The sequence below is a fragment of the Papaver somniferum genome, chromosome 1, assembly GCF_003573695.1.
Source record: "Papaver somniferum cultivar HN1 chromosome 1, ASM357369v1, whole genome shotgun sequence".
In the NCBI taxonomy this organism is placed as follows: Eukaryota; Viridiplantae; Streptophyta; class Magnoliopsida; order Ranunculales; family Papaveraceae; genus Papaver; species Papaver somniferum.
The window spans coordinates 216,233,404-216,245,914 of record NC_039358.1 but is presented as its reverse complement, the minus strand read 5'-3'; the positions used below and the strand labels follow the sequence as shown (position 1 = coordinate 216,245,914).

The following is a 12,511-nucleotide window of genomic DNA, read 5'->3' as shown; positions in this document are numbered from 1 at the left end:
TCGACAAACAGTTAAATCTTATAACCACAACAACCATTGAATGATAAATGAAGTACAAAAAATTGCAATACAAATCTACATGTTAGAGCTAGTGAAAACCTAGGACATATTAATATGTACTGAATCAAAGCCTAGTACATAACGATATATCTTACTTAACCATTGGTCTCAACTCGCATAATTAGCAAAAAATCACTTCACACACACAGTAGGTTCAACATACAAATAAAGAAAAAAAATAATTCAATAACATCATATAGTATATACCTTGAGAAACTTCTGCATTTTACACATGCATGGTGTAACAACTTGATTTCACACGTATTGACACTAAAAATGTTACTTACATCTAAGAATACAAAAACAACATAAACATCTATAAAACTTAAAGATCTTAAACCAAAATCAGTTCAACCGAATTTGTAACGAACTAAATTCCGAATATTCAATCAAATCAACAATTAATAATAGTACTTGAACAATTTTACCCAATTCTAAATCCCTTACTAATCCATGGCTAATTAGTTGTCTACGGACTCATATACTTCACATTTCATATGTTTGTTACTATCAGATTATAAAAATGATGAAAAACCTAGTTCTCGCGTCATGAAAAGAAAAATCAGGAAAATCAATCAATAAGAAATCGACGAGGAGCCGCCAATTAAACCCTAAAAATATAAAATTAAAGATGAGGAAAACAAACATTAACAATTATCATCGTCACTGATTTTGGTTTGCAGAGAATTAGATTTCCTTGGCTTTTCTCCATCAATCGCCATGGCTTTTCTCCATCAATCGCCATGGCAAAGCTCTTCGTCGGAGAAGAAACTGAAAGAAGGAACTAGATCCAGAATGTTATCATCGTACGAGGGCACTTTAGGCATTTAGGAAAAAACGCTTCATAACTCTCACACGTGTTTGGACTGGGGGTTAATTCTTTTGGTCCAAAAACATAAAATCGGACTACCGCTTAAAAGATATCTAATGATGGACTACACATTAAGCGGGTTCTGGTAAACAGGATTAACCAGTAATTCCTAGAATTTTTATTTGTTATAAAAAGGGACCTCCGGTTACTGGGCTTTAGTGGGTGGACCTGCCACTAACTAAGAACACTATAATAGTACCTATAGGTAATTCCTACATTTTTATTTTACAAATTCATTAAAGTCTAGTCATAAACAGTCAATGTAGGTCAACGTTTGGTCCAGATACCAAACACTAACGTTGGACAAATGTTAAACCAAAGTCTAGTATTGGTCAAAATCTGAGTACTAAACTCTAATTATCCCAAAAAAACAAAACAAAACAAAACAAAAAAGGTTTAGAACCACATACTTGATCCGTAGCATGGGCCTAAATCTTGAAACTAACCATATACAAACATCGAACAAATTAAAAAAACGTGAAATAAACTTCCTTGAAATGGGATACATGTTCTTTTTGATTGATATTTGCTAGGAAACATATAGTATTCAACAACTGTGAATCAGTCCTTTAAAAACTCAACAGTTTCAAGCTCAACAGGAAGACTAATATCTTTCCCATCCTTGATAGCATTTAAGTGACCATGATCACCTTCAAGATATGCTTTCATAAAAGCAATAGTGATCCCCCCAACAAATCTCCTCATAGGCTCCCTCGACTTCCCACTCTTACAAGCACGGTAAGTAGCGAGCCCTTTAACCCCTCTAGTTACGTCGTCGAGTGTATCCATATGTCCGTAATCCTTGACGAGAAAATGATAAGCGGGCGATTGACATTCATTGAAATACTCTTTATGGTTTACACCTTTTGGAGCACAAGCATGAATAAGTGCACTGGTCCTTTTCTCTCCGAGGCCGGATCCAACAACTAAAGCCGCCATATCTAGGTCGAAAGAGCGAGGAACATAGGTTAGAACGACTGGAGGCAATTGCATACCTTTCCTGGGTCCTTCAACTGGATCAATACCCACTAGAGCTGAGTACTTGATCAATGAAGTATCACCATTGCTACTAGGAGGGTTACTAGTGTAAGATAGAGCTAAAGCAAATGCAAGCTTGCCACCTCTACTGTGACCACCAAGTGCTGCCTTGGATAGATTAGGTCGAACCATTGGAGGCAGTACGGAACCGAGTCCATTTGACAACCATTCAGTTACTCCTTTTGCCGACTCCATTTCATCTATTTCGAATAACTGTGTAAAGGTAGAAAATGAAACAGTTAAGCAGGGAAGTGCAAAGAGAGGTATAAAGAAGTTAGAAGAATCGTTTAACTTACCTGAGGGGCCACGACAATGAAACCATGAGAAGCAATGTGTTGTATTAGTTGAGAATAGAAAGAATTCTCGAGCATAAAACCATGGAGAAATACTAGTATTGGGAATTCTCCTTCCTCAGTTGGCGTCCCAATCAAAAGAGGCACTGTTAGAGGACTAACAGTGCTCTGAGGATTGACGGGAAATACGGATACCGTGTAATTTCCCAACTGGAAAACATTCATTGAAGAAGCAGAAGAAGAAGCAGAAGCTAGAAGACATGCAGAAGACATTTGAAATCCGTCTAAACTTGTGATTTGCAATTCCAGTGTTCCTAGTCCTGCAATAGTTTTCAAGCTAATATATATATATAGTACCATTAAGATAAGGTCGGTTCTTATTTTCAGCACTTGGAACCGCAAACATGTATCTCCATTTTTAGCACATTATTATTACTAGCTCTTTTTAATAAGGTTTGCAAATTTTGCGTTGTCTGTGTCAACATTTGGACGCATTTGAAAGAACATAAGAAAAAGGGGTACCACAAGAGAAAAAACAAACTACTCTCCGAGAGAAGGATGTGGTTCAAAATCAAAACAGTGAACTTAGAGATATTGATGCACACGTTTTTCTTTTTCTTTTTTTTGGTAAACCACGATATAGATTGCAAAGAAAAAACCAAAGTCTTACTGCGCACACGGCAAGCACCTGGTGCTTAACCTCTCACAGTTCGAGTTTCTAGTTATTTCTCATTATCTTTGATTTATCTTTGCGAATTATGGGTGTCATTTCATCCTCAAAATCACTTGTGCAAAACCTAGTTAGTAATTCGCCAAATCATTCTTACCAATGATGGTATGAAAAGAGTGCCAAGCTGTTCGCAAAGGGCTAGTTTATACTGATGGTTCTTTCAAACTGAACCCACTGAACTTACCCTAATGTGTTAGCTTCTAAAAAGCAACTGCCCAAGGAAACTTTTCAGCCTCATGGCTTCAGGATATAATCTGATGATTTCCCTTGCTAATGTTTCTACACCTACTCAGAAAATCAAATAACCTTTCGTCATTGCTTGTATAACATGCGTTACACGCATATAATAAACATTGCCGAAGTTTATAAACACGACAGACAAGAAAGATTACAACAAAAAATTGAGCATAAAAATATAAAGATGGTTTGAGTATATTCAAACTCTCTCTGCTAGGTAGTCAACTTCCACCTACATGCTGAGCTTTTTCGAAGGAGGAAACCATGGAGGTCTTATAATTTGGCTTGCTCCATCAAAGTTATGAATTCCCCAAAAACTGTGCAAGAATTATCAGCTTGGGTCAGGGTTCAAAAGAATCACAATAAAACTGAATCCTGTTTGTTTATACAAAATCACAGTAATAATGTAACATTACTGTGGTGCAGGGAAGGGAAAGACTTGTCACTTACCAGAATCAGAGTCATGAGGTCCAGGAGATGCTTCAGGATGGTATTGAAGTGACATGATATTTAACGCAGGGAAAGCGAGGCCAGCACAGCTATCGTCATTTAGATTGATATGTGTCACCTGTACACCTTCTGGAAGCGATTCAGGGTCTACTGCATAATTGTGATTCTGCCAACCAACCAAACAACAAAATAATTATTGTGAAGCACAATTAATATCTTTTGCCATTAAACAGAAAATATGAATTCGCAAGTAAAGTCATATTCGATGCGAGTATGATGCCAGTCATAATACGACAGAATTCAAATACAGCAGCATCATATTTGCCACAAATAAATCTATGGAAACGCAAGACACTGGCAGATGAAGATGCCATTAATTTGACTTTGGCATGCCACTCCTGGAAACTGCAGCAACTGTAGTACATAAAGGGTTCCTACACCACATGTATATAAGGGCCTATTATACTTTTGAATACTGATAAAATAAGGTAAGCTCAATCATATTTAGATGAGCCATATGGCTGCTCTCCATGGTTAAATTTTGTAGTTTTACAAACTCCCCGTGATCTCAGAGTGTAGCATACCCTTGTTTATTGTTCTAAAAATTAACTATGTCTGCTGTATTTTATTTTTGTGTCATTAGTCAACATTAAGAGCTTAACAATTTTGCTGTCTTAATAATGATGTCTTCTAGTTTTTGTTTTCTTATTTTTTTCTCCATGCATTTCCTGGAACTATCTACCTAGCAATAAGGATATACAACGAGGCAAACTCCGAAGTTTTAATCATACATTTTACTACTTGTTGCATTTCCTGGAACTATCTACCTTATCGGACTCATCAACCATTTCTTCATATCTATAGATGTAGTACATAATGTCCCTAGACCTCACCTAAAGGCTAACAGTTCGCTCACCTGAGTTTACTGTCCTAGGGGGTGGGGGTGGGGGGGTGGGGGGGGGGGGGGGGGGGGGGGGGGGGGGGTGGGGGAATTTAAGTGGGCTTCTTGTTTCTAGTCCAACTATGGTGCACTGGACATTATGTATTTTCGCAAGTCCAGGTGCCTTTTTTGATCTATAAACAACCACAGCTAAGGAAATTGAAAAAAGCATGCAGTAGTTGGACACTTCTGCCGCGCACGCACTGAATCATTCCATTAAGCGTTGCCAGTAACCACACTGTATAATTGAACAACTTCACACAAGCTATATTTACGGATACTCTCCCAATGTAGAAGATATAAATAAAATCTAAACAAACCTGAGCGCTGATTTCGACACGGTTTTTACGGATGTCACGAACCGGATGGTTTCCTCCATGATGACCAAACTTCATTTTGAAGGTTTTACCACCCAATGCCTGACCAATCAATTGATGACCCATGCAAATACCAAAAACAGGAACTTTTCCGATTATTTCTTTTACTGTTTCGACAGCATAGGGAACTGCAGAAGGGTCTCCTGGACCATTACTGAAAAGAACTCCATCTGGATTTAACTTAAGAGCCTCTGAGGCTTTCCATGTTGAGGGTACCACAGTAATTTTACATCCAGCCGACGTTAAGCGCCTTAATATGTTGTGCTTGATCCCAAAATCATACGCAACAACCTTTCAAAGCACCCACAAAAAACAGTTCAGAAATTCCACATATAACTTTACTGGCACAACATTGTTAAATGAGTTGCAATACTTACATGAAATCTCTTCCCAACACTATCGCTAGTGTTGAATTCCCATTCTGAACCTGTCTTATCCACCCATTCGTATGGAGCATTGCAGGTAACACCACTTATGAGATCGACACCTGCACAGTGAATATCAGAAGTCCGGATTAATTTTTACAGCTTATGTGGAAAAGAATATAGACTGTGTAAGCCTTTACAGTAAAAGATTATACACGACTTAAGTTACATGACCACCTGTCTAAAATGAAATGTACCCATGATTCATTTAGGCCAATAAATAAAAATTAAATGGTTATAGTAAGCACGAGCTGAACGACAAATGGGGTGAACATATGAGAGTAAGTTATGAGAGCCATGTCCCCAGAAACTTACCAACAATATCCCAATTATGAGACATATCAAGAAGATCTTTGTCAGTTTTTGATCCATCTGTGCTAAGTACACCTTTAAGACTTCCCTCTTGCCTTAGTCTACGAGTAATTGCACGTGTATCCACATCATCTATTGTTGTTTATTAAAGCAAATAAAATCAACGTATCAGGTGAGACCAGAAGCACAATCTACTGATATAAACTTTAAATGCTGTGTGATATAAACCACAAAAGTAAAAAACCTAAATAGAAATTACATATTCCCATGATGTTCCTTTTAGCCAAGTAATCACTCAGGGGTTCTGTGCATCTCCAATTCGAAGTGCTACATAAAGTTATCATAAGACATCAGAATGACTAGGAGAAGAACGCATACTCTGACTGCAGAGTTATATAACAAATAATGAGAAAGCATACCTCGGACTTAAACTTCTGACAACTAAACCGCCAAGGAAGCATTGTTGTGACTCTTCGTCATCTGCTCAGAAAGGCATCATAACTTTAAATTTCGAAGACTAGAGAGATTAAAGTTTCCCCAATTTATCAGTAACAAAAACACTGCACTTACCTAGGTTAATTCCTGTATTTCCAATATGAGGATTTGTCATTAAAACAAATTGGCCAGCATAACTAGGGTCCGTCAAAATCTCTTGGTACCTGTAAAACAGCATTAAATTCTAGATCACTTTACAATTAATACAGAAAGCAGAAGGATTGCAAGTTTAATACTTACCCTTATTAGACCTAACAACAAGCTTTACTTGTTGTTTTTACCCTTTACTGTAAGTGTAATACTTACCCTCGCACTCTAGTATGCTTCGGACTATGCCCTAGGGTTGTGTCATGTCCTTATCATTTGCATCTTTATTGCACTTACAGATAGAAAGATGAAACTGATAAGGACATGACAAAGTCCTAGGACATAATCCTAAGCATATTCCTAACAGATAGAACTATAGTGTAAGCATATCCCTACGACAGAACTAGAGTGTAATCATATTCTAAGGATAAGTATTACACTTGCACCGCATTTACAGTGAAGGATAAAAGCAACAAAACTTGTTATATCTAATAACCTTGCAATAAATATGGACTTTCTAACCTAGGGCACCCAAATGACGCAACAATTGACAGAACCTGCAGACACTAATTTTATCGAACATTGGAGCTTGAACAAGCAAAATTAAAAGAACAAAGATTTGTACAAACAAAAATTTTCTGTCACGGGTTTAGGAACTCCATGCCACCCACCAAATCTAGGTTACTTTACTACAAATCGTAAGTACATATGACCACATAGATTAGCCACTCAACTGTCAAAACACTGAGCAACGAACTCCCTCAGGCTTCGTCTATTGCATCTCCTTGTCGCAAATGAATCAGAGAGCTACAAAAACTAGGTAGTAAAAGAAAGAGCCAGGCTATTTAGTAAACAAATCCCTATAGAAAAATTCAATTTTTATATCCGAAAATGCTTTACTGAGAATGCTAAAACATCTCCAAAAATAGCTTTCAGAAGTGGAAGTTGCTGGTTAGGAAAGGATCAATAGGTTTACGAGGCAACCCCCATTGTATTTAAGTTTCAGATACACGTAACTCCAAAACAAGTTGCATATCTTGCAATGTGCTATTAAAACTGGTAACTTGAATCATATATTATGAGAGAAGATTACCAAGAGGGTAAAAACACTTCCATCTACAACATTTCCTCATATTCACTAACCTACTTAAAGAAAACCGAGGCAATATAGTGATATACATCACCATAATAAGCACAAGCAACACATACACACATTCACAGCGAGCAAAGTAAAACAAAATCATATAAAAGAGAGGACCCTGTTCACCAAATGAAAAATCCATTTTATCCTACAACAAAATTCAAAAAACAGAAATGGTGCAAATACCAAATGCCCTTACACCAAATCATGTGAGACAAACAAAACAATTAATCAATGTTGCTTTCAGAGATCAATTATAATCACACCCTTTCGCCACAAAACTAATTTACTCACCCTGTCAAAGATGTATTGAACACAACTTCACCAACTTGAGTCCCTGTAGCACCAAAAGATTTAGCATTCCATACAGAACCATCTTCAAGCACAAGTCTTGCATCTGCTATCTTCCATGGTCTATCCTTAACACCTACAACCCCACAATACAAAAATGGAAAATTAAAGAAAAAAATCAAAAAATCAAAAATCGAACCTGTGCATGTAAGTAAGTACCTAGAGGAGTGTCAATAGAGCCATTTGAGGTAGATAGAGAAGCGGAGCACCGAACAATGGTGAAACACTTGACAGTAGATTCATTTCGAGATGTTGTTCTCCGAGATGAAGAGGAGAAAAATGGAGAATTACTCAACAATGAAGTTGCAGCTGCTCTTGTCGCCATTGTCCCTCTTGCTATTGTTGCAGCTGCAACCACAGGAAAAGGTTCAGTTTAACCTAATTAATTTCTTATTTTTTAACTGAATCAGAAAGATAACCCAAAGAAATCTGACATGAATCTGAAATTAAAGAAAAATGGGCAATGAATATACTTGAATTTTAGGGCAGCAAATTGTTATTACTGCAGCCTTGAGAGAGAGAGGGAGATAGTGAGATCGAAAATTGAAAAGAGACAGAAAAACCCTAATAAATAGATAAAGCGATAAACCCTTAGCTAACGGGCCTTAGCTGAGGGCTTCCACTTAAAAAAGGAAAGCCTTTAAGGTAGCATATACTCCCTCAGCCCGCTATTAGATGACATATTTAGTTTAAAATTTTGTCCCATCGTTAGTTGACCTATCTCATAAATAATTGAATATTTCTAAAATTATCATTTTGATTGATTATCGGTAGTATAAGAAATATGTATAATTTGATATTCATATTTATACTTGTTGCGTAGGTGTTTTAAAATGCTTTTCAATGATATAAAGTTTACAAAAATCCATGATATAATTTGAGAGATAAATCATTTCTGTTCAGGGCTTTAGCCCATAGATGTGTGTCCCAATAGTAGAGAGGGCCTTATTCCTATTGTATATAAAGGATGTAACACATACTAACTCTAAGTAATGGAATATTCTTCTCTCTTGTGTCTCTTTATATTTCACATACACTACAAAACGTTATCGAGCACGAGCTCTAACCCTGCGGCAATGAATTTTGATTTTTTATTTTTGGGTTGCTATCAAATAAACTACGTTGGGATCGATGGAATCATTATCATCGATGGAATCATTATCATCAAATCAGATAAGTTGGATCAGTTTTCTCTTATTTATTTATTTTCCCTTCCCCTGTTTTTGATATTGACATATTTAAATTGATTGGGTTTATTAAATCTATGTTGGAAATGGATTGATTGATTGGGTTTATTAAATATGGGTGAATATTGATTTAATCAGGAATTAGGAATTGTTTTGATTAATCACTTGCAATAAGGATTTATTTTGATTATTTTTTGGGTACTGTATATGTACTAATTAGGGTTAAGAATTATTTTGGTCAATCTCAGGTCAGGATTTATTTTGATTGTTGTCCTGGTACCATGTACGAACTATGTAGGGTTAGGAATTGCTTTGGTCAGGTTAATCAATATCTAATCGTTCGTAATATGGGGTTTGATTTGAATGATGTAGGATCCAAATATCGCACAAGTATTTGTAAGTGTGCGAGATTCATAAAAGGATGTGCGATAATGTCGCACGGAGAATAGGAAATAAAAGGAAATAGGAAATAAAAAGAAATATGAAATAAAAGGAAATATGAGCTGTCATCCACTAGGTAGCATCCTATATAAAGAGAAAGGTAGGAGAGAGAGAGAGCAGAACTTGTATTATTATCTTCTTATTCTTCCCCAAAAATAAGAGAAAGAGAGAGAGCTCCAAATACTCATTAATGGAGTCTCGATGTAATTCATATGTAATTCAATGATCATAGTGAAACCTAACCCCGTGGATGTAGATCAAATTGATCGAACCACGTAAAAAAATTTTCTTATTTTTTATTTTCATTATCTTTATCTTTATTTTCATATCAAATAAGTTTAGATGTAGAAATCATAGTCATGATAATACAAGGGGTGTGTTGTAGGATTTCCTGCAACTACATTTTGGCGCTAGAAACAGGGACGAGTAAAGGATTTATCCTTCCTGTAACTTGTTGATTCAAGAAATTTTCATGAAGATTAGCTACTGTTAATATTTTTCTAGATCTACAAAATTTAGGTTCAAAAATGGAAATTTTATGGAAGAAATCACACTTTCAGGGAGTAAACATCATCAACAATTCAAAGACATGAAAATAGTGAGAGAAAAAATTAGTTGTTGTGTGAAATTTAAGGAGAAAATGGAAGTTTCAGTGGAAGATTTTCATGTTCAGGAGAAGAAGGCAAATGTGAAAGAAATTAAGGAAGGACGAAGAATAGATAAGAGGCGGATGCTGCAATTTCTATCAGACAGAAATTTGCACAGATGGTTTGAGCTGGAGCGAGTAAGCGATAGGTCACGGGTTCGAATTTTGCGGAGACACATATTCTTCATTTTCTTCTCATTTGCATGGGAGAATAAAAGAATAAGAGAAATACATTGTGCGTTTATTTCGCAAAGAAGTTCTTGAACAATTGGTCAAGAGAACAATATGTACGTTCGTGGTCGCAAGTTCGAACTTCCCTGCGAGCATAGTTTTCTTCTTTTTACAGATAGCGAAAAAATGAATAAATTCGCAATATTGTTTCATTAGTTCGCAAACAAGAGGTAGCACAGTTGGTCAAGCTTCGCTAGAGTGAGTTGTAAGACTCGAGTTTGAATCCCTCATCAAGCTTAATTTTTCGCACATTTTTGAAATCCTAAAGGCGAAGAAATGGAAGAAAGTACAACATTGTATGTTTCTTTTGCAAGCAACAAGTAGAGCAGATGGTCAGAGAAGGAGTATGCAAACTAGAGGACATGGGTTCGATTCTCCCTGCAACCAAATAATTTTTGCTTCGCAAATATTCATTTCGCAGAGTTGATATTTGATTACTTCGCACAGTCTTTGATTATTTCGCAAGAGAGGGTTAGCACAGTTGGTCAGGAGGCATGAATGCAAGCAGCAGGTCGCGGGATCAATTCTTGCTTTCCGCATGTTTATTTTTATTATGCGAAATTTATACAGAATTTCCTCTTACACAGTTGGAATTTGATTAGCACAGTTGTCTTAGCACAGTTGGTATGGTGCGAGAAAATCCAAGAAGCAGATCAATGGTTCAAGTCTCACTTCTCACACTTCTTTTTGCTGCGCGAAATTCATACATTTCAAGGCATTTATTCACTTCTTTGACAACAACAACAGCGACTCACATGAAAGATAAGTACCACTTCCTTGAACATTTTACTTTATACTAAGAACGAATAAAAAGATTTTTGATTTGATTTATAAAAAGCGATTCTATCGCACGATTAGAAAGATTTCAAGATCTCAAAAATTATAAAGATTACTAAGATTTCAAGATTACAAAGACTTCAAAATTACAAAGATTGCGAGATTTCAAAATTACAGAAAACTGAGAAAATTCAATTTATATATTTCTCTAGAATATTTCTTTTGCAGAGAATAAAAAGATTTTTGATTTGATTTACAAAACGCGATAGAATCGCAGAATTACAAAGATTTCACAACTACAAAGATTTCAGAGTTACCATGTATTAGAATTTCTCTTGAATTTTTATTTTGATTCAAATGATATGATATTATGAGAATGAAAGAATGAATAAAAAAGATGAATGAGAGAATAAAGAAACGCGAACATTTTGCAGAAACAAAGAGACACGAAAATTTCGCAGAAACGCGAATAAAATTTCGCAGATAGGGGCGAACCTTTATGGCGTACACCCTAGTTCGCGAATAAAATTTCGCAAGAGGCAAATGTAAGACCTAAAGTACGTCATATAAGGGGGTACTTGTAGCATGACTCAGGGAAAAGGTTACACCGCCCCTGGAACCTGAGTCATGGAGATTTGGGGTCAATAAAGCCCATCCGGGAGAGGCACCTTGGATTCTCAGCCTAAGCATATGACTTAGGTTGGGCGACTAAGGTAATAAGGACTCTCCCAAGAAGTGCAGAATCTGATCAAGACGCCGAGGCACACGGTTGAGTCAAGAGTGCCAGGGGCGTTTGAAGCGTCTTTGACATTCTTGACAAGTCTTGGCTTATACTGCACTCGGCCCGAAGAAAACCCCACTTAGGGTGCAGTCTCGTAACCATAAGCCCTATAGGTAAAAGGGATAAGAGGCTACGAAAACAACTGGTTGTTGTTAAGACCGGATGGGAGTAGCTAACCTTGTATGGTAGAAGTACGCCTCCTTGAAGGGGTAACCAGGGGGAGATAAGGGAGGCACCCTCCATTAGGGAGATGATAAGTGTCTTAAGACGCAAATATCATGAAGCTTTTTACTCGCAAGGGTATTAAGGCTTGTCATATTTGTGCAACAATCCTGAAGAGGCAATAATACTAGAGAAAAAGATAAGACGAGATCAATGGGTCATTACATGAAAGTGTAAAGACGTCCTGCGATTTCGTCGCAAGACGGCAATGTCATGGGGCTTTATTTTCGCAAGAATATTTAGGCTTGTCATATTGTCGCAACAATCCTGAAGAGGCAATAATACAAAAGAAAAAGTTAAGACAAGATCAATGGGTTTTTGCATGAAAGTGCAAAGACGTCCTGCGATTTTGTCGCAATGACAAGAGGTGGAAAAATAAGACCTTTAACTAGGAAGGCAAAATAAGACCACATAAGAAA

General features: G+C 36.6%; 2 protein-coding genes across 3 annotated transcripts; both read right to left on the bottom strand.

The window, feature by feature from the left end:
• Window positions 1-1,393: 1,393 nt before the first annotated feature.
• LOC113336762 (chlorophyllase-2, chloroplastic-like) lies at window positions 1,394-2,595 on the bottom strand. The gene is made up of 2 exons (XM_026582436.1): window positions 2,266-2,595; window positions 1,394-2,182 (listed from the first exon to the last, which is right to left on the bottom strand). Exons 1-2 carry the CDS (start codon window positions 2,533-2,535, stop codon window positions 1,493-1,495), a joined length of 960 nt encoding a protein of 319 aa, XP_026438221.1. The 5' UTR covers window positions 2,536-2,595; the 3' UTR covers window positions 1,394-1,492.
• A 643-nt stretch (window positions 2,596-3,238) lies between these two features.
• LOC113315818 (carbamoyl-phosphate synthase small chain, chloroplastic-like) lies at window positions 3,239-8,403 on the bottom strand. Of its 2 annotated transcripts, XM_026564069.1 has the most exons (11): window positions 8,281-8,403; window positions 7,967-8,155; window positions 7,751-7,883; window positions 6,304-6,392; window positions 6,153-6,213; window positions 5,993-6,060; window positions 5,737-5,865; window positions 5,374-5,483; window positions 4,940-5,287; window positions 3,680-3,845; window positions 3,239-3,546 (listed from the first exon to the last, which is right to left on the bottom strand). In XM_026564069.1, the coding sequence occupies exons 2-11, from the start codon at window positions 8,130-8,132 to the stop codon at window positions 3,503-3,505; spliced, it is 1,314 nt and encodes a 437-aa protein (XP_026419854.1). In that variant the 5' UTR covers window positions 8,133-8,155; window positions 8,281-8,403; the 3' UTR covers window positions 3,239-3,502. The 2 variants fall into 2 exon arrangements, with proteins under 2 accessions (XP_026419854.1, XP_026419859.1); XM_026564074.1 differs by having other exon boundaries at window positions 7,967-8,340.
• Between the last annotated feature and the right edge of the window lie 4,108 nt (window positions 8,404-12,511).

Coding starts and splice junctions, on each gene's coding strand:
- LOC113336762 (XM_026582436.1), bottom strand. CDS start 2,535: ATGTCTTCTGCATGTCTTCTAGCTTCTGCTTCTTCTTCTGCTTCTTCA. Junction 2,183..2,265: donor TCATTGTCGTGGCCCCTCAG/GTAAGTTAAACG, acceptor ACCTTTACACAG/TTATTCGAAATAGATGAAAT.
- LOC113315818 (XM_026564069.1), bottom strand. CDS start 8,132: ATGGCGACAAGAGCAGCTGCAACTTCATTGTTGAGTAATTCTCCATTT. Junction 6,214..6,303: donor AAATACAGGAATTAACCTAG/GTAAGTGCAGTG, acceptor CTTTCTGAGCAG/ATGACGAAGAGTCACAACAA. Junction 5,866..5,992: donor AAGGAACATCATGGGAATAT/GTAATTTCTATT, acceptor AAACAACAATAG/ATGATGTGGATACACGTGCA.